Below are 22,319 nucleotides of genomic sequence, written 5' to 3' on the forward strand. Positions count from 1 at the left end.
AGATGGACAGGAATTTCTTAAGTGCGTACAAGACAATTTTCTAATTTAGTATGTGGATGTACCGACTAGAAAAGGTGCAAAACTTGACCTACTGTTGGGAAATAAGCAGGGCAGGTGACTGAGGTGTCAGTGGGGGAGCACTTTGGGGCCAGCGACCATAATTCTATTCGTTTTAAGATCGTGATGGAAAAGGATAGACCAGATCTAAAAGATGAAGTTCTAAATTGGAGAAAGGCCAATTTTGACGCTATTCGGCAAGAACTTTCAAAAGCTGATTGGAGACAGATGTTCGCAGGTAAAGGGATGGCTGGAAAATGGGAAGCCTTCAGAAATGAGATAACGAGAATCCAGAGAAAGTATATTCTTGTCAGGGTAAAAGGGAATGCTGGTAGGTATAGGGAATGCTGGATGACTAAAGAAATTGAGGGTTTGGTTAAGCAAAAGAAGGAAGCATATGTCAGATATATACAGGATAGATCAAGTTAATCCTTAGAAGAGTATAAAGGAAGTAGTAGTATATTTAAGAGGGAAATCAGGAGGGCAAAAAGGGGGCATGAGATAGCTTTAGCAAATGGAATTAAGGAGAATCCAAAGGGTTTTTACAAATATATTAAGGACAAAAGGGTAACTAGGGAGAGAATAGGGCCCCTCAAAGATCAGCAAGGCGGCCTTTGTGTGGAGCCACAGAAAATGGAGGAGACACAAAATGAATATTTTGCATCAGTATTTACTGTGGAAAAGGACATGGAAGATATAGACTGTAGGGAAATAAATGGTGACATTTTACAAAATGTCCAGATTACAGAGGAGGAAGTGCTGGATGTCTAGAAACGGTTAAAGGTGGATAAACCCCCAGGACCTGATCAGGTGTACCCAAGAACTCTGTGGGAAGCTAGGGAAGTGATTGTTGGGCCTTTTGCTGAGATATTTGTATCATCGATAGTCACAATTGAGGTGCCGGAAGACTGGAGGTTGGCAAATGTGGTGCCACCGTTTAAGAAGGGCGGTAAAGACAAGCCAGGGAACTATAGACCGGTGAGCCTGACCTCGATGGTGGGCAAGTTGTTGGAGGGAATCCTGAGGGACAGGATGTACATGTATTTGGAAAGGCAAGGACTGATTCGGGATAGTCAACATGGCTTTGTGTGTGGGAAATCATGTCTCACAAACTTGATTGAGTTTTTTGAAGAAGTAACAAAGAGGATTGATGAGTGCAGAGCAGTAGGTGTGATCTATATAGACCTCAGTAAGGCATTCGACAAGGTTCCCCATGGGAGACTGATTAGCAAGGTTAGATCTCATGGATTAAAGGGAGAACTAGCCATTTGGATACAGAACTGGCTCAAAGGAAGAAGGCAGAAGGTGGTGGTGAAGGGTTGTTTTTCAGACTGGAGGCCTGTGACCAGTGGAGTGCCACAAGGATCGGTGCTGGGCCCTCTACTTTTTAACATTTACATAAATGATATGGATACGAGCATTAAAGTTACAGTCAGTAAGTTTGCAGATGACAACAAAATTGGAGATGTAGTGGACAGCGAAGAGGGTTATCTCAGATTACAACAGGATCTGGACCAGATGGGCCAATGGGCTGAGACGTGGCAGATGGAGTTTAATTCAGATAAATGTGTGGCGCTGCATTTTGGGAAAGTAAATCTTAGCAGGACTTATACACTTAATGCTAAGTCCTAGGGAGTGTTGCTGAACAAAGAGACCTTGGAGTGCAGGTTCATAGCTCCTTGAAAAGTGGAGTCGCAGGTAGAACATAGAACAACACAGCACAGAACAGGCCCTTCGACCCACGATGTTGTGCCGAACATTTGTCCTAGCTTAAGCACCCATCCATGTACCTATCTAATTGCCGCTTAAAGGTCACCAATGATTCTGACTCTACCACTCCCACAGGCAGCGCATTCCTTGCCCCCACCACTCTCTGGGTAAAGAACCCACCCCTGACATCTCCCCTATACCTTCCACCCTTCACCTTAAATTTATGTCCCCTTGTAACACACTGTTGCACCCGGGGAAAAAGTTTCTGACTGTCTACTCTATCTATTCCTCTGATCATCTTATAAACCTCTATCAAGTCACCCCTCATCCTTCGCCGTTCCAATGAGAAAAGGCCTAGCACTCTCAACCCATCCTCGTACGACCTATTCTCCATTCCAGGCAACATCCTGGTAAATCTTCTCTGCACCCTCTCCAAAGCTTCCACATCTTTCCTAAAGTGAGGCGACCAGAACTGCACACAGTACTCCAAATGTGGCCTAACCAAAGTCCTGTACAGTTGCAACATCACTTCACGACTCTTGAATTCAATCCCTCTGCTAATGAACGCTAAAACACCATAGGCCTTCTTACAAGCTCTATCCACCTGAGTGGCAACTTTCAAAGATCTATGAACATCGACCCCAAGATCCCTCTGTTCCTCCACCTCACTAAGAACCCTACCGTTAACCCTGTATTCCGCATTCTTATTTGTCTTTCCAAAATGGACAACCTCACACTTGGCAGGGTTGAACTCCATCTGCCACTCCTCAGCCCTGCTCTGCATCATGTCTAAGGTAGATAGGATAGTGAAGAAGGTGTTTGGTATGCTTTCCTTTATTGGTCAGAGTATTGAGTACAGGAGTTGGGAGGTCATGTTGCGGCTGTACAGGACATTGGTTAGGCCACTGTTGGAATATTGCATGCAATTCTGGTCTCTTTCCTATCGGAAAGATGTTGTGAAACTTGAAAGGGTTCAGAAAAGATTTACAAGGATGTTGCCAGGGTTGGAGGATCTGAGCTATAGGGAGAGGCTGAACAGGCTGGGGCTGTTTTCCCTGGAGCATCGGAGGCTGAGGGGTGACCTTATAGAGGTTTACAAAATTATGAGGGGCATGGATAGGATAAATAGACAAAGTCTTTTCCCTGGGATCGGGGAGTCCAGAACTAGAGGGCATAGGTTTAGGGTGAGAGGGGAAAGATATAAAAGAGACCTAAGGGGCAACTTTTTCACGCAGAGGGTGGTATGTGTATGGAATGAGCTGCCAGAGAATGCGGTGGAGGCTGTTACAATTGCAACATTTAAGAGGCATTTGGATGGGTATATGAATGGGAAGGGTTTGGAGGGATATGGGCCGGGTCCTGCCAGGTGGGACTAGATTGGGTTGGGATATCTGGTCGGCCAGGACCGGTTGGACTGTTTCCATGCTGTACACCTCTATGACTCTATTTTCTGCTCCACAGGTGCTGCATGGCCTACTGAGAGCTTCCAGCATATTTGTGGTTGCATTTTCAGAAGGACAGCCCTAAAGGACTGAGTCATTGACTATAATGATTCCTCCTGATTCTATGAACAGTATCTTAACAAAACAGATCCATACACGACAAGGTAGGACTACAGGTACTGATAACTATGTTTATTATTAAAGTGTGATTGGCCATGGCTGTTTAAATCTGTGAGAGCTTTAGCATCTTACTGTCAGATTTCCTGGTCTATCAGAGGGTTGGCAGGATGACACACTGAATGTGACAAGTGAAGAATTTCCTGAAAAAGATATTCAACTGTACCTTGATTTGAAAGCTTCAGCAACCATAGGAATGGGAAGGTAACAGGGGAAGGTTATCTCAGTTCTCATACCTTTTTCTGGAGGTCGTGCTGTGTGATCTGAGGGCCTTCAGTGAGGTGATATTTGACAAGATAGAGAGAAAAAAACTAAGTCACTTAAATCTAGTGAAGTAGTTGATAGTGGAAGTTAAATGTAGGGCTGTTGGTCCTTCAACGTGGAGACAGTGCAACATTATTTCCCAGGGCCTCAGGAGATTGGGTGAAATGAGTGGCAAAACACTTTCAGGTGCCAAGCTCCACATTCTGATTTAGCCAGTATTTCCTTGCAATAGAATTTCTCAAAACAACATACCTTGAAGCTACACACATTGCTCTCATTCGTTTTGCAACTTGCCTCAAAATCACCATTCATTCCATCAATCCATTTCTTGTATTCGTAATTCTCTGCTTTCTACACTTGCAGAGGAGAATACGGATCTCAAGGATGAGGCAGAAAAAAGGGAGGAGTCATGGAAAATACCTTGTGACAGCCATCAATGGCTATTGGCATGTATGAGCTCCTAATCAGTGAGATGGCCATAGATGTGAGCGATGACTTGCTGTGTAATCCTGAACTTCCTGAGGCACTGACTCTCATATGTAACAATTTATAATTGGCTTGTGTATGCTGTGTTAGAGGGTTCAGTTCCATTAAGCTCTTTGAACCTCTCCCTTGTGCGGAATGGTTGTGGTTGTGGAAAAGACAGCTGCTTGTCTGGGTGCTCTACATGTTGCTACTTCTCTTATACTTCATCAGAGATGCAAGTTAGAACTGCACAAGTTAGTCTCATGCCAAAGCGGAAGAAGGGTGGCAGCACAGAAATGCAGCTTAAGATGTACAAAGTGCAAGACAGCTGAACTGGCTACCAAAAGGTTGGAAATCATGTGTCAAACTATAAGAGTTCACTCTCAGGAGTGGTATAAGCAGCAACCTTTCAGTTCTAGCTTCAGTGGGGCTTCCCATCCTATCCATTTCACTGAACAAGCACTCCTTGTTCTGCATCAATCTCATTGAACCTGATGCAATGCAACGGTATGTGTGGAACTGATACTGTCATAAAGCCAGAAGGCAAGTTTAATGTACTTTCCCAACAGTCACACGGAGGCCCACACGTTACCTGAAAACCGTGTTGGTCAAATCCAAGATTAGGTGAAATCTGCCAGGTCCAGATCTGGTGACATGTTTTGGGATGTTTATCCCTCAGACCCACACCTAACTTCACTATAAATACTTTCTATATGCTCCAATGACAGCAACAATGATGTAATCAGTCTAATACTGAAAGAAGTCCATTGTGTTGACATAATCAAAATGCTCTATCTATAATTCAAGGTAGTGTGCACAATTGTTAACTTCTAAATTCTCATTCAACTGTTTACCATTACCACTCAATCACTCATTGAAATTTTTATATACATTCTGACTGCCCACATTCTTACCACATCCTTTTTCATCAGCTTTATCTCCACAATCATCATCTCCATCACAGACCCAATTCTGATGAATGCAATGGCCACTGGGGCAGGTAAAATAATTTCCTGCGCAGGCTGGATAAACTGCAAAATACAAAAAAGTGTCACACCATTAACATTAAAAGTTACCACTTCTTAAATGTTAAAATATTGACCCTTCAGAGTATTAGTGTGTATTTTTATATCAAAACAGAATTTGACAAATATTACTCTAATTTTTAACCTTTGCCTATATAAAACAAAGTTAAAAATACTAAACCCAGCATGTTTCAACCTTTAAATATTTGCCTTCGTTCCAAGTTCATTATTCAATTGAACTACAAACGTATATTTTACATAGACTGGCTTATATATTTCCACTCAGAAAATTACTCTGAATCAATGAATGCTGAAAAGATGCTGCCATATGTTGCAATGCATCTGTCAGTTACTGTTTCAAACATTCTCAAGGACAGAAGGAGATGAAAGGACAGAAAAGAAAAACTGTCAATTCAGTTTACTCCAATATGTTCCTTATAACTGGTTATGTAGAATCAGATGTTGGCCATATATTTCCCAGGAACAGATGCAGTGAGATTTCCTTGTTTTTATAATAAATAATAATAACAGGTCTAATCAAATCTCCTGCATCTGAAATATTTTGCTTTTATTCCATACTTGTATTCTCCATCCCTCTTGTAATAAAAGTCAACGTTGCTTTACCTTATTGCCCATCATCAATTTCCCCCTTCAGTAGTTAGGGGTGGGCTGCCATCAAGTAGTGCAGTTCAGCACAATGCTGTTAGGTAAGGAATTAAAAGGTTTTAAGGATGAGGGAATGGAAGGTGCGTGCCTCAGAAGAAAACCTGTTCATTTGCATCTGTTAACATTGTCCTTCAAATCTTGAGTTTGAAAGTTACTGTTAAAGAAGATTTGATGGGTTGCTGTAGTGTACTTTGCAGATGGAACACACTGCTGCCACTAAATGTCAGTGGTAGAGGGAACAAATGTTAAAGGTGGTGGATAAGGTGCCAATTAAGTGGGCTGCCCTGACAGAATAACAGATATAAAAGCAAAATGTGAGGATGACACACCAGGAATATAGAGATAGGATAAGTGAGTGAAAAAAGATTTCACAGATGGAGTACATTTTTGAGGAAAATGTTGGGTTGTCCACTTTGGCAAGAAGAGTTGAGAACCTGAATATCATTTCTATTGAGAGAGAGACTATATGACCATTGTAGTGCAGGGAGTTTGAGTGTCCTTGCACAAGAATCACAGTAAGTAAGCAAGCAGTTACAGCAAGTAATTAGAAAAGTAACTGGAATGTTGGCCATTACAAGGCAAGTGGAGGATACAAGTATGCAATAAAAGCAAACTACCACAGATGCAGGAGATGTGATCAGACCTGTTGCTATTATTTATTAACAAAATAGGGAAGTCTTGCTACAGCTGAACAGAGCAAATGAGGTGAGACCACACCTTGTGTATTATGCATAGTTTTGATGGCCTTTCTTTGTTGATGATACACTGCTGCATCTGTGCTTCAGTGGTAAAAGAAATTAATGTTGAAGGTGATGAATAGGAACCAATCATGCAGGGTACTCTGTCCTGGATAGAGTCAAACCTTTTGAATATTGTTGGAACTGCACCTATTTAAGCATGTGGAGATTATTCCTTTTTCACTACTGACTTATGTCTTGTAGACAGTGGAGTGACTTTGATGAGTCAATACTTCAGTAATACCCACAACATCTCATGATTCAACGTGTAGCAAAAGTGTAACTTAGTACTTGTTAACCCAGACCTGAACTTTTTCCAGGGCTTGCTGTATATGGACATGGCCAGCTTCAATACCTCAGGAATTATAAATGGTCCTGACCACTTTGCAAACATCAGCTAATGTATATAGTTCTGACCTTAAGATGAAAATAAGGTAATTGATGATGCAGGTAAAGATGGTTGGATCTAGGAAACTATCCTAACGAAGTGGTGCAACAAGTTCCTGAGGTTGAGATGATTGTTCTCCAATAGCAAAAGCCATTTTTATTTGTGCTAGGAATGATAGCAGTCAGCAGAGAGTTTTTCCTCTGAATCTCATTTACTTCTGTTTTAAATGAGCTTTTTGATACCATATTGGATCAAACAGTGGCTTAATGTCACTCTCATCTCACCTCTGGAATTCAGCTATTTTGTCCATTTTTGTAATGAGGTTTGAAGCTGACTCGCCCTGACAGAAGCCAAACTGAGCTACAGTAAGCAAATTATTGATGAGCAAGAATTGCTCGATTCTTTGATAATCTGTTGAAACAACTTTCTGGCCCTTTCTGATGACTGAGAATAGAATAATAGAGTGGCAATTGACCCAGATAAGATTTGTCCTGCTTTTTGTGGACCAGACATACTTAGGCAATTTTGCTCATTGTTGGGTGGATGGTGATGCAGTGATCATATCACCAGGCTACCAACACTCTGGGGACCTGAGCTCAAATTGTTCAATTTTTTTAAGTAAATCTATAACATAAGACTATTAGCAATAATGATGATCATAAAATTACTCTTGGTTCTTGTAAGACGCCTCCCTGTTTCTTAATGTCCTTCAGAGAAGAAATTCTAGCATTGTTACCTTCTCTAGTCTGCAACTTCTGATCTAAATATAAAAGATGGAATCAGAACTGTCCTCTGTTCTATAACCAATAGTTTTTGCTATATCTAGTGGGCTCAGACATTTCTCAACATCACAGGGAGTGAATCAAAAGAGTTGAAGACTGAAATCTATCACTGAGGACATCAGGGGTAAGTTGGGATTGATCATCTTTCGAGTAGATAGGCCCAAAAGTGTCTTACAAATTTTAACCTGTTGCCATATGATATCAATGGATCCAGCATCGATACGGAGGACTGACAGAACCACTCCATCCCAAATGTATATCACTGCATTCTCACTTCTCATGATTACAATGGAGCCTCAGACATTGAATTATACCTTACAGCTAGTGAATATGACTACACCAGGCTGTTGCTTAACAAGTCTGGGTCAGCTCTCACCACCTCGACACAAGTCCCTAGATCCTATTGCAGAGAACTTTGCTGGGTTGATTGAGCAGTTGTCTGTGCATTGTTCTGTATATTATCTAGATGAGTGCCAGATGGCCTGTCCTGTCTTATGTCAACACAATGTTTCTGTTGTGCTTTTATACAACTGAGTTGTTTGCTAGGCTATTTCAAAGTCATCCACAATGCTGAGGATCTGGAGGCCAGACCGGGTAAGTATTCTGTAGGAGGTTAGTGAAAAACATTTTTTTTAAAACAATAAATTGCAGTTCCATTTCACCAGTAATAATTCTAGTTTCTCAGATTTATTTAATTAATTGGACATTAATTCTGTCAGCTTCCATGTTGAAATTTAAACTGAATTCTTCAGAGAAGTCAACCAAGTCTCTACCATATTACAATGTTATTCCAACAACATAGCCATTATTCTACACTTCCATAACACAAAGAAATGTCCCAACACAAAGAAAGTTCAAATAACAGACTGATGAAACAGCACATGCTGTTCTAAGTCTCAACACTGGGAAAGAGAAAATAAGTGTCAAAAAGTGTGGAGCTGGAAAAGCACAGCAGGTCAGGCATCGTCCAAGGAACAGGACCGTCAAGGTTTTGGGCATTAGCTCTTCATTAGGAATGTTGAGGGGAAAGGAGGTTGAGAGGTAAAGAGGGGGATGGACTGGGGCTATTGGAGGGGGGGGGGGGGTAAGTGGAAATGTGTTAGGTGCTTGCAGGTAGGGAGTGATTTTGATAGGTTGGTGTGGAGAGTAGGGTGGATAGGTGGGAAGATGGACAGGTAGGACAGGTCAAAAGACAGTGCCAAACTGAAGAGTTGGATCTGGGATGAGGTTGGGGGAGATTTGGAAAAGATCTTTGGGGCCTTGGATGGAGGTGACCAGGGAGGGGTGGGCACAGGTTTGACACCTCCTGCAGCAGCAAAGGAAGGTGCCAGGAGCAGAGGGCGAGTTGGTGGTGGTGGGGGAGCAGACCTAACAAGGGAGTCACGGAGGGAATGGTCTCTGCAGAGCACAGATGTAGGTGGGGAGGGAAATATATTTCTGGAGGTGGGGGTCTGACTGTAGGTGGGGGAAATGGCGGAGGATAATGTGTTGTATCCAGAGATTGGTGGGCAGGAGGTGAGCACCGGCGGGAATCTACTCTTGTCGCAGTTGGAGGGATGGGTTTCAAAGGTGGAGGTCCAGGGAGTGGAAGAGATGTGCTAGAAGGCATCGTTGATCACATGGGAGGGAAAATTGAAGTAGGAGGCCATCTGGCTTGTCCTGGAGTGGAATTGTTCCTCTGGTTGCAGATACTCTCAATTCTTTCATCTCCAAGTATCTGCTCTCAAGAGGAGCAATTCCACTCCAGGACATCCTGTATTGCCTCCTATTTCAAGGACCACAATTTTCCCTCCCATGTGATCAACAATGCCCTCCAGCACATCTCCTCCACTTCCTGCACCTCCACCCCTCCAACTGCAACAAGGATAGAATCCCCCAGTCCTCACCTTCCACCCCACCAATCTCTGTATCAGTGCATTCTCCTCTTCCATTTCTGCCAACTACAATCAGACCCTACCACCAGAGATATATTTCCCTCCCCACGCCGATCTGTGTTCCACCGAGACCATTCCCTCTGCGATTCCCTTGTTAGGTCCATGCCTCCCACCAACCCACCATCTACACCAAGCATTTTCCCTTGGCATTGCAAGAGGTGTAAAACTTGCACCCACACTTTCCCCCTCATCTCCATCCATGGCCCTAAGCATCATTTCACATCCAGCACAGATTTTCCTGCATATCCACTCCCTCAAGTATTGTGTCCGTTGCTCCCGATATGGTATCCGATACATCGGGGAGACAGGATGCCAACTTGCGGAGCAATTCAGGGAGCATCTCTACTCCACATCCACCAAACAAACTCTACTGCCCTGTGGCTGACCACTTCATCTCCTCCTCACACTCCCCCAAGGACATGCAAGTCCTGGGCCTCTTCCACTGCTAAATCCAAGCCACCCAACAACCGTAGGAAGAACACGTCATCTTCCACCTTGGGATACTTCAACCCCACAGCATCAATGTCGACCTCACTAGTTTCCAAATCTCCCCTGCTCCTACCTCATCCCAGATCCAACCCTCTTGGCCTGTCCTACCTTCCCATCTTCCTTCCCACCTCTCTGGTCTACTCTCCTATCACAATTATCCCCCAGCTGCATCTACCTATCACATTCCCAGCTACCCCCCACTCTACCCCATCCCCCACCCCATCAGGCACATTTATCTCTCAGCCCTTTTCCCATCACATTTCTCATGAAGGGCTTATGCCTGAAACGCCGACTCTCCTGCTCCTCAGGTGCTGTCTGACCTGCTGTACTTTTCTAGCCCCATGCTTTTCAACTCTAACTGTCCAGCATCTGCAGTCTTCACTTTCTCCTACAGAGAAAATAAGTGTTTGTTATCTTACATTTGTATACTTGACAGATTGGTCAATGGATACAAATTGATTTATCTCAGTAAATACAAAATTCATGTGAAAAAGTGTTGTTCTTAGCCTGAAAATGAGTCTCTGCAAATGCCATTATATTGAAAAAAAAGTTTTAAACATCACATTGATCAAGTTTCAATCTTATGGCTACATTTGCCACAACATTTCAATATTTAGTTAGTATCTTCGTAGATGCATTTTCAGAATGGGGCAAGTTAAATGATAAATTAAGTTAAAATATAGGTTACTCAAGTATTGTAATTGTGGAGCATCCAACTAGCTTATTTTTTTTAAATACATAACAAGTTTATGCTGAGCACATCTAAATTATTTCAAAGTAGGTTAAAATAAAACACTGTTAGAATAAAATAAACATCATACAATACCACATTTTTGCTCATCACTTCCATCTCCACAGTCATTATCACGGTCGCATACAAATATTTCTGGGATGCATTCTGCGTTGGCACATTGAAACTGACCGCTGTTACATCTCCGAGCTGCAAAAGATTAGTAAAGAGATGAGGACAAATTTTGGGGTAAGAAATGGGGAAAGTAAATACAGCATTCATGCACCTTTCAGAATTCTACAGTGTTTTAAAATATAAAGTTCTACTATCTACAGCTTAATTGCTAGTGAATCACTAGTAAGATATTGAACTCTGATAGTATCAAGCCCCAGACTTTGCGGGGTTTAATGGCCCAGGTAGACACATACACCTTATGACTCTTGTGAAGTGTGAAGTGAATAAAAATAATTATCTGAATTCACAGCTTCGTACATTGTCCGGTAGCCCCTGTTGTAAAAGTGTAATATGAGACTGTGAGTTGAGGGGAAAATACATTAAGAGTCACGATCTAATGTCTCTGTCACTGGTGTAGAATGACAATTTTGGTGGAGTGTCAGTTTTAGGAAGGGAGAAGAGAAAACTAGAAATAGAAAGTTGTATCAAGAATTTACTCTAACATGAATTTTATTTCACTACAATACAAAACATTGAGAGTACAGTCAATGATTGAAGGTGTAACTATTAAGCTTCAGGAAATAAAGCCAGTGAACATCCTCATTCCATCTTTGATAGCATAATTCAAATAGTCATCTGGATAAAATGGCTAAAATTCCCAATCAGATTAGATGAATGAAGTGTATTAAAACTACAGTCATTGCTGAAAGTTAGGAATCCAATTTTTTTTTAAACAAAAGTGTCAATTTCATTTCCTATTGTTGTTTGGTTAGAATTTGAGTATCTCTAAAAAAAATATTTGTCGAAGCTTTTTATCTTACACTCATCAGGACAATTTATAAATACCAATGCAAGGGGCAAACAAACATTTATCCTACATGATAGGAGGATGCTGATTGAGATAATGAAAGAATAAGTAGTAATAAGGAAACAAAATGTGCTTGTGAGATTAGGAGCATTGTTCATGTGTCTGATAAGTACCAGCAGACTATTTGTTTGCAAATCCATGATAAAATAGCATAATACAAGTTACCATTACTATATTCCTGCTTTCCACATATTGAGTAGCAAATACCCAAGCATAAAGCTGATGAAAAGAATCAGTCACTTGTTATAGAGATCATCCAATTTTCATTTCCACTGATCCACCCCATTCTACCAGTTTCATTGAGAGATGAGAAATTGTTTTGGTGAGGTCCATTTGCACCATACAATGTATTCGTTTTCCTGAACTGCAGGGGACATAATAAGTTGTTTCAGGCAGGGCCAGTGTTTCATTGTGTCTGCATATCGATGTCTTTAACAGGTGATTTGTTACAGTCAGGCAGTTAGGATCTAAACATCAGAAAAGCAGAACATACTGCAATTGCTTTCATCTGTTCCATCCCTGCAGTTCAACACTCCATCACAGTGTTGGCTAGAGTTGTAACAGGCTCCATTTGAGCACTCCATTTGGGTGCAAATAGGGTAACCTAATGCAAAAAAAAATTAAAGCAGGTTACAAATTTACTGAATATTCTCCAAATTAACAGGTCATACATATAGGATGTATATGTTGGGTGTGGATGCCATACATTTTACTGCTTAAGTGAAGACTCAAAATGACCTAAACATCTAAAGATTTTTGCAAGCTTTTTAATCTTTAAAAGTTTATCTGACATGCAACAGTTACCTTCATTCCCTGAATTTTCCATGCACATTGAATCTTAAAATCATGCGATACAGATGGAAACCATTCAACATGTACCATCTGTGCCCACATTCTGCACTTGATTGAAACAAGATCTAATTTTTATTCTCATAATCTTCACTGCAGCCTAAACCAATATCTTGTGAAGATTCATCTTTCCCATTTGTATTCTATACACTATTTATATTTTTTGAACATTTTTATCAACCTAAACAAAAACATAGTACTTGAAAAACTCAGTAAACTGGCAGCATATTTAGAGAGAGAAATAGTGTTAACGTGAGTCCAATATCTCTCTCTCCTTCAGAACAAAACTTTATCAATTAACATGCCTCCTTGCTCTTAATATTTTGTACACCTCACCCTAAGTCTACCTTTCTAAGCTTTTAAAGATTTGCATCTCAGGTATATATATTTCTGAAAGGATACTAGCTCAGTAAAACTTAAATTAACTGCTATTAATGATTTATTTCCAGAAGTTAAAATGGCTTTGAACAACCATGTTATCAACATGCAAGTCAGTTTGACTCCACTCTCAACATTGTCACCACCACTAGTTAGCCAACCTGCCTACAAAATGGAGGATGCATAAGTCAGATGAAACAACTACCATTGTTACTGAAAGGGATACTCACCTGCTTTCAGATAAGATGCTGCCAAGTTTGGAAACTTGATTATTTTACATTGTGTGTATTTTTACTGTGTTGCTTACAGGTATGTGAAAATGCACTTAGTGAATTCAGGTTTTAAAGAGCTCCTAAAAATATACTTTTCTCTTCATTGTATCTTACTAGAAATTCTGAAGTGAGTGATTTATCTACTGACTCGTCTTAGCCTTTTCACCATGCACAAAGCATATGGGCACAGCTGCAATGTCACACAAGAAACACAGCACCTTCCAGAACAAATTATTTATAAGCATTAGTTGTTATGATTTGTTTTTATTGTTTGAACCTGCTCTAGATAAAGTATGGATGTGGTAACTGTGTACAGCTAGAATTAGTGTCATTGCCTGATGCTTTGCACGGAGAAGGGACTGAAAGGTTGAATGCAGATGCTCATATTCTTAATGGAACATCACTCCTGGAAGACAAAGCATGTGACAACAGTGCTCCAAAGTCTGATAATGAAAGGCACTATCAATTTTTAAAAAATCAAATTGCAGCAAACATTCATTGTAAGTATGGACTGTCTACTGTAATCTGTTCATTCTCTCCAGATTTATTATCATTTTACTTAGCCCTCATAGTTACTTAGCTTTACTCTTTGGCACAGCCAACAGTGTTAATGGTTGATATTTCACTACGTATGCTCCATAATTTGGTGATTAAGTTCTCACAAGTCTGGAGCACTGAATGTCTCTCCTCTCCCACTCTCTTCCAGCAGATGATACTGTTCAACCTGTGCCTATTTCTTTCTCCTAATTCTCTTCCAGACTAGATGGGAACCTAGGAAGATCCTCATGACAATGACCAATCCTGGTGACTCTAATATAATCCTTAATAAAGTATAATAGCACAGCGCTCACTGTCTTTGGGTGACAGAGGTAGAAAATGTGTGTATTAAATGGAAATAGAGCTTTGGTAGAATCTTGTCAAAGCACTCCAGAAAGTCTCCCGATAGGACTCGCATGTCCTCCGCAGACTTAGAATACTCTGTCAGTCTCTCGTAGCAAGTAAGCAATAAAATCGAACATTGCTTCAAGTAACACAAGTAGTCCTCACCACTTTCAGCTAATTTCTGAAAAAAAGAGATCCTCTAATGCAGTGCCAGCCTGTAGCAGGGCATGCAAGCTCTTTAATGAGCATTAGGAGCAATGTTGCTCAGTCGTCAGAGCTTTGATGAACCTTGGGTGGCTGTTCCTAAATTCTGTCTTTCCTGTGTGTAAAATGTATCAAGCAGAAAACATACTCTGCGCAAATGGAATTAAGATTTCATCTATTAGCCCCATTTGTAATGTTTTTTCTTAAACCCTTCGTCCTAAAATTTAAGGTATTCATATTTCGAGTATTTAGTCTCTCTCCAGTATTCATCGTTATTTTTGCTAAGTGTAAGATATTTTGGGCAACAGATGGCTATTACCAATGGCTCTTAAAGCTTGCCTTCACTGGTAATTTTCCTAATCACACTCTGAGGTTATTTTGGGGTAATTGTCAAAGATTGGTTGCTAACAATTAAACAAAGCATTAGCATTATTAGCCCATGACTGTCAGGATGGTGGATGGAAAATTAAATGGAAATAAGTGTTTCTATCATTTGGCAATTCTACTTTTCTATTAACCAAATTGAAGATGGAAATATTTGGAAGATATGAGTTTTCATTGGTTGAAAATCAACTTTTTGTAGAGACGTTCAAAAGCTCTTAACTTGTATCGTTAACCTAAAGAGAGGGCTGCTACTTCAATGTATGGAATAATGGGTGTATGAGAATTAAGGAAACTTAATTTTCACTTAAAGTTTACCACATTTTCAATCATGCTTTTGCCTCCTATGATCAAATGCCCTTATTTGTACATTTTCTTAGTAAATTTATATGGTTCCATGTCTAACTTGGAAGAGTACACCAAAATTGCCATATACAGAAACAGACAAAGAGAAACAGATAAAACACAAATATTAAGAGCAGAGAAACAAATACAGTCAGCAAAACACAGTTCTAGATTATCAGTCCAGATAACAAATTGAATGATTTGTTCTCACAATCTTTTTCGATTCTGTAATAATACCACATTGTTATCTCTGCAGCCTTGATCAATCTTTAATCTGCTGGTTGATTAGTTGGACCCAGGGGCTTTCCTTTTCCTTTGCTTTAGAATTATTTCCTTCAGTGGCTCTAAATGTAGTTTTCCAGCTCTTTCAACACAGAATTGAAAAGAGCAATCTCACAGAGAAATCAGACAGAGAGAGATATTAATGCAACTAGCTTCTGGGAGTTTCTTTGCATTTCCCTCACAGCATCTGAAAGTTGTTACAATGTTGAGCTCTCCTGAAACCGCAATTAATAGGGCTAATTTGTTCAGACTCATTGCTTCTGGACTCAAGGTTCCCAAAATGGAACATCATCTCACCTGTATCAATTAGCCATCACTTGACTTTCCAAATTGTGACCAACCTGTTGCACATTGTCCCCTTTTAATTACTGTGACCTTTTTTCTAATTTTCACTCAATGGTCCAAAACTAAAAGGATGTAGCCCCATGGAACAATATCATTTTTATACTTTGGAAACTTAAAACTCATACTTCAAGCTTCAGTGAATTTGACTACTTTGATCCCTGTCATTTTGTACAACTATACACATTCTTGGGTAATTATATTTTAATGAGAGTTCTTAAGCCAGGTCATTCAGTTTTAATTAAAATGAGACCATTTTATTCCACTGTACTGTCTTACATTTCATGTCTTTTTGCAAAAGGTTTGATTGTAAAATTTAATAACTTGTTAAATCTAGAAATTTCATGCTAAGATTATGTCTGCAATGAGCTTTTAGACACATCAAAATGTAGAAGGAATTTTGAAACTGCTGTAGCATTTTAATCTGTCACTAACATTACCTTACTGAAATCCAATAAGATAATAATCAAAGATAGGTATTTCTGGAATAATGCCCTGAACCTGGCTGTAATTTCTATATTCCTTCTTTTATTTCACCTTCCATGTTTAATGGGTAAGACTATCAATCCATATAGGGAAATCTAAGAGATAGCTGCTGATTCTGAAACATTCCACCTGACATGCTTTCCTTCACAAGAATGCCTCTTCAGTTCTTTCCAGATAGTAATCTGTTCTGTTCCTTCAACATCTTATTCATCTTTGTGTGTACCTTAAATAAAACCTTTGTAACATTAATCTGAAATATTTATGAAAACATCTTAAATGTAGCTATTGTTCATCTTATTTCTTATCCTAATCCCTGTTTGAACAGGCTCGGAGATACACACCATGGCATTCAGTTAGAAGATGCTTGAAAATGACCTGAAGGATCAACGTCTTCTTTTCCCTTTTTCTCAAATTAGACAGTTCCTAGTTTACAATCAATACTACAGGCAGGGTAAAATCAGAAATTGAAACTTTATTGCTGGAACAGCACAGCAGGTCAGGCAGCATCCAGGGAACAGGAGATTCGACGTTTCGGGCACAGGCCCTTCTTCAGGAATGAGCAGAGAGTGTTCAGCAGGAGAAGATAAAAGGTAGGGAGGAGGGACTTGGAGGAGGGGCGTTGGAAATGTGATAGGTGGAAAGAGGTCAAGGTGAGGGTGATAGGTCGGAGTAGGATGGAGGCGGAGAGGTCAAGAAGAAGACTGCAGGTCAGGAAGGCGGTGCCGGGCTGGAGGGATTCGGCTGAGACAAGGTGGGGGGAGGGGGGATGAAGAAATTGGTGAAGTCCAAGTTCATCCCCTGTGGTTGGAGGGTTCCCAGTCGGAAGATAAGACGCTCCTCCTCCGACCGTCGCGTTGTTGTGGTTTGGCGGTGGATGAGTCCAATGACCTGCATATCTTCGGTGGAGTGGGAGGGGGAGTTGAAATGCTGTGCTACAGGGTGGTTGGGTTGGTTCGTCCGGGTGGCCCAGAGGTGCTCTCTGAATCGCTCCGCAAGTAGGCGGCCTGTCTCCCCAATATAGAGGAGGCCACACCGGCTGCAGCGGATGCAGTAGATGATGTGGGTGGAGGTGCAGGTGAATCTGTGGCGGATATGGAAGTTTCCTTTGGGGCCTTGGAGAGAAGTGAGGGGGGAGGTGTGGGCGCAAGTGTTGCACCTCCTGCGGTTGCAAGGGAAGGTGCCGGGAGTGGAGGTTGGGTCGGTGGGGGGTGTGGATCTGACAAGGGAGTCGCGGAGGGAGTGGTCTCTACGGAAAGCTGATAGGGGAGGGGAGGGAAATATATCCTTGGTGCTGGGGTCTGTTTGGAGGTGGCGGAAGTGACGGCGGATGATGCGCTGTACATGGAGATTGGTGGGGTGGTAGGTGAGGACCAGTGGGGTTCTGTCCTGGTGGCGGTTGGAGGGGCGGGGCTCAAGGGCGGAGGAGCGGAAAGTGGAGGAGATGCGGTGGAGGGCACCGTCGACCACGTCGGGGGGGAAATTGCGGTCCTTGAAGAAGGAGGCCATCTGTGTTGTACGTATTTTGAACTGGTCCTCCTGGGAGCAGATGCGGCGGAGACGAAGGAATTGGGAGAATGGGACATCATCCACCCACATCATCTACTGCATCCGCTGCAGCCGGTGTGGCCTCCTCTATATTGGGGAGACAGGCCGCCTACTTGCGGAGCGATTCAGAGAGCACCTCTGGGCCACCCGGACGAACCAACCCAACCGCCCTGTAGCACAGCATTTCAACTCCCCCTCCCACTCCACCGAAGATATGCAGGTCATTGGACTCATCCACCGCCAAACCACAACAACCCGACGGTCGGAGGAGGAGCGTCTTATCTTCCGACTGGGAACCCTCCAACCACAGGGGATGAACTTGGACTTCACCAGTTTCTTCATCCCCCCTCCCCCCACCTTGTCTCAGCCGAATCCCTCCAGCCCGGCACCGCCTTCCTGACCTGCAGTCTTCTTCTTGACCTCTCCGCCTCCATCCTACTCCGACCTATCACCCTCACCTTGACCTCTTTCCACCTATCACATTTCCAACGCCCCTCCTCCAAGTCCCTCCTCCCTACCTTTTATCTTCTCCTGCTGAACACTCTCTGCTCATTCCTGAAGAAGGGCCTGTGCCCGAAACGTCGAATCTCCTGTTCCCTGGATGCTGCCTGACCTGCTGTGCTGTTCCAGCAATAAAGTTTCAACTTTGATCTCCAGCATCTGCAGACCTCACTTTCTCCTCGAAAATCAGAAATGCAACTTGAAAGGTCACAAATGTACAGTATGCCTCAATTGTCAGATAATCTATTATTATATAAATTCAATGCCCATTGGATTTGCAAAAAGTTATTTCTTTAAAATCAAATATGTTTGTATGTTCGTGACCTATATTAAGTTACTTTGAAAAACGTGTGCAAATTGGGGAAGTGTGATCATATTCATAACATTTGTTCTTATCATTTCTTTGATTTTTTTCTTGTTTACAGGTATCCAAACCATGCAATTGACTCTGCAAACACTATAATGTCTTTTAAAAAATGGCAAAATGATAACAGTCACAAGAAATGTAATAATACAGCATTTACATTTAATAATAGTGTTGCTGGTGGAAATGTGTAGTGGTAACTTCATTGGACTGATCATCAAGTGGCCTAGCCTAATGCTCTGGGAAGATTAAGCTTCCAGTGAGCAAGTACTTTGTGCCAAGAATCTACTCAATAAAAATCTCAGTTCTGAGTTAGAGTTTGGAGGGTTCCAAATAAATTATGAGTCGTTGCCAAAGTATAATTAGAAGGAGTGAAACCTGCTCTTAGTCCTCGGTAACTATAAAACTGACCTGCACCCAACCCACCCTCAGTCACCCACACTCATCCGCCCCTCCATATCTCCCAATCTACACGAATCATGGAAACAGAAATTTACAGTGCAGGAAGAGGTCATTCGGTGCATCATTCATGTACTGGTACATGGAAAGAGCAATTGCACTTAATCACATTCCCATATTTTTTACATATAACTGTCTAAGTAGTTCACCCTCAAGTGCTGGCTCAACCCCTTCTAAAATTATTATTGTTCACCTACCGCTAATCTTTTAGTTAGAGAATTCCAGAGCTTGATGCTGAAGTGAACGGATGGGCACAGTCATCTTAGAGCCCAAAGCTATGGAAAGATGGGAATTCCAGATGTTAGACACTAAACTAAAGCCACTCGTCTCAGCAGAAGCAAGATAAAAGCTTGAACTCGTCGCTGCAAACATTTCAGAGGAAATTTACAATGTCTCACAGGCCACATTGTCTGATAAAGACAAACAAATAAAGTATTAAACATCTCAGCCACAAACGTAATGGGCTGCTGAGATACCTGTGTTGCCTCTATTAGGGTAAAGACCTACCACACCTAGTGTAACTCAGCCATTTCACAAGCCAGATATTACATTTTCAAGCAGCACAATGTTGCTTATGAGGTAGTTGTCTGCATTGAGTGTCCTTCATGGTATAGATCATATAACTATACACCAGCAGGCCAGGAAGGAAATTAGTAAAGGAATGAATTTCCATCTTAGTATCCCCAATTTTATACAAAAATGAATTTACAGGTACTATCTATACTGAGTTACCTAGGTTACCCAGTGTGCGTAGTTCTTGTGCACTCGCAAAATTATTCATTATTGTAGTTAGTCCCTTTACACGCATATGGGTTGTCAGTTTTTCCTCCAACATTTGCTTTTTGGAAAAATTGCTCTCTGGTGTTCTTTCAAAATCTTTTCAGCTAACTCTGTTGACTCACTGAGTTATTCACTCAAGCACCTCTTTCCTTTAACATCTGTCTCACTTTACTAATTTATCAGTTATCAGTCAATGTGGCCTGTGAGACATTGCAAATCTCCTCTGGAATGTTTACAGCGACTAGTTCAAGCTTTCATCTTGCTTCTGCTGGGATGAGTGGCCTTAGTTTAATGTCTCACATCTGGAATTCCATTCTTGCCATAGCTTTGTGCTCTCAGTTGAATTATTCCTCTTGGGTGAGCATCATTCCATCACAGATCCTCAACTTTACCTTTGAGGGTTTCATTTTTGGATTGCCATCTGGTGTAACTTTACACAGGTCTGCGAGGCTCATAATATTGCACGAAGACCCAGTGTCTAATGAATACTTCACATTCATTTGGTGCACTCGGTCCACTCGCTCTACTGTCTTTATCTCAATAATTACAAACGATTTTTCTCTTTCAGAATTGGCTTTGTCAATCCACCTTGGAGTGTAGATTGAGTACCCACACTTGTTTTGTCAGAATCAATGTCCAACATCTCTGTAATACTTGTTTCTATAGGCTTGTCTGTCTTCTTTCTAGATAAAGATATTCAAAGTGGTTTCACTTCTGGCATTACAACACACACCTAGATGAAAAGGCTTTCATTTTTGTTTTATATGATGATCCCTGCAATACTTACAACTGGCCCTTTTGTTTTTATCTTTCTATTGGTCCTTCTGTCAATGTCTGTTGCTTTTCTCCACACTGTTGCTCTTGAAAAGTTGAAGTTACTTATCACTATAGTGAAAAGCATTAGGGAATGGAGAAATCTGAAACAAACTCAGATTCTGAAGAACCATAATAAACTTGACACAGTAACACCCTGTTTTTCTCTCCAGAGATGCTGTTAGACCTACTGAATTTCCCGAGCATTTTCTGACTTTGTGCCCAAACATGTCTGTTGTTCCTGCACGTCTGCTGTAGTTGTTTATTTACAAGCTCACAGCTTCTGCAAATATTTCAAACTTCGAAAGTCAGATTATCTTTTCATAGTAGTCATGGTATCATGGTAGAATTTCTTAGCCTAAGATAACTCCATTTTTGAGGAAACCATCTTTCAGGTGACTAAAATCATTGAATCCTATAAGTTAATACAGTCGCATATTTATCAAGATGCTCTTTTTCATCTTGAGCTCTAATACTGGACACATACTTCTCATATATTATGCTCATTTAAGTTCAAGGTTTTCAAAATTTAATCTTTTTTTGTTCTTCAGAGAGATCTTGGGCGCAAAAATGCAGCCCCTGCATCTTAAGGCTTAAGTTTATCATAAGGTAGTAGTTTTGCCATTATGTGTGGAAAAACTTGTCGGTTCTGTTTTATATTGCCTTTCATTTCAACTGGAGACAGGAAAGGAGAATTTACAGCGTTTGTGTGATTTAGTCAATAAATCTGTTGCAGCTTGTTTCTTCATTTACCTTTCCTTTGGATGGTTTAGAGCACCATGCCCTAGTTAAGGCTTAACAAGCAATTTTGGAAGCTTGAACATGAACTTTTGCTTTTTTTTCTCATTCTATTTGTAAACCTAAGTAATGAATATACTTTTAAAACCAGTTTACTCACTTATCCTATCAACTTTCAGGCAATGTTATGGAGGTGACAGTGTTGGACTGGGATAGACTAATAGCCAAATTCCATACTGGTGAGATGGCCTCAACTGTGATCTTGATTATGTCATGTTACATGTGACCCCACCACACCCTTCTGTATTGGTAACATCTTCCTTCCTGTCCTATTTTAAAACTGTCATGTTGATAAATTGTTATGGCCTCTCTACCTTAATTAGTTTGTAAAATTTTGGATTACTTATTACTTTGGTTAGACATTTGTCATGCAACTGTTATACCTATTATGTTACTCAAGTCATTTGGTTTGTCTCCAGCACCACCTTATTTTAAATTTTTTATAGTTATCTCTCTGTCCCAATTAATCTGATCATTTACTAGGAATATGGGTCATCCCTTCACTTGTTATTTAGCTGTTGACACTTTACTCACACCGTCTGACACTCTTGATCACTTGCAGAGACCTATTATTCAGCCTGTCAACACTCCACTCACAGCATTTGTATGATCTTTTGATCTCTCTGTCCTTTTATCTCTCTGCAAATAAATTCTATGTCTATGTGTTTCTCTCTCACTTCACCTGGCAAACAGGCCATGCTTCAAAAGCTTGTGATTACAACTTGTTGGA

The 22,319-nt window shown here is 41.0% G+C and overlaps 1 protein-coding gene across 3 annotated transcripts in view; it reads right to left on the reverse strand.

Annotated features, from left to right (window-relative positions):
* Positions 1–22,319, reverse strand: part of lrp2a (low density lipoprotein receptor-related protein 2a) — a 337,835-nt gene that overhangs the window by 235,779 nt on the left and 79,737 nt on the right. For all 3 annotated transcript variants that reach the window (XM_087989117.1, XM_043693942.2, XM_043693941.2), the window contains exons 5-7: positions 12,402–12,512; positions 10,963–11,076; positions 5,030–5,146 (exon numbers count right to left, since the gene is read on the reverse strand). In XM_087989117.1, the coding sequence (XP_087845243.1) occupies positions 5,030–5,146; positions 10,963–11,076; positions 12,402–12,512 (342 nt within the window). The remainder of the gene's footprint in view (positions 1–5,029; positions 5,147–10,962; positions 11,077–12,401; positions 12,513–22,319) is intronic.

Source organism: Chiloscyllium plagiosum, unplaced genomic scaffold (assembly GCF_037043375.1).
Source record: "Chiloscyllium plagiosum isolate Xiang-an unplaced genomic scaffold, Cpla_swu_hap1 HiC_scaffold_7, whole genome shotgun sequence".
Taxonomy (NCBI): domain Eukaryota; kingdom Metazoa; phylum Chordata; class Chondrichthyes; order Orectolobiformes; family Hemiscylliidae; genus Chiloscyllium; species Chiloscyllium plagiosum.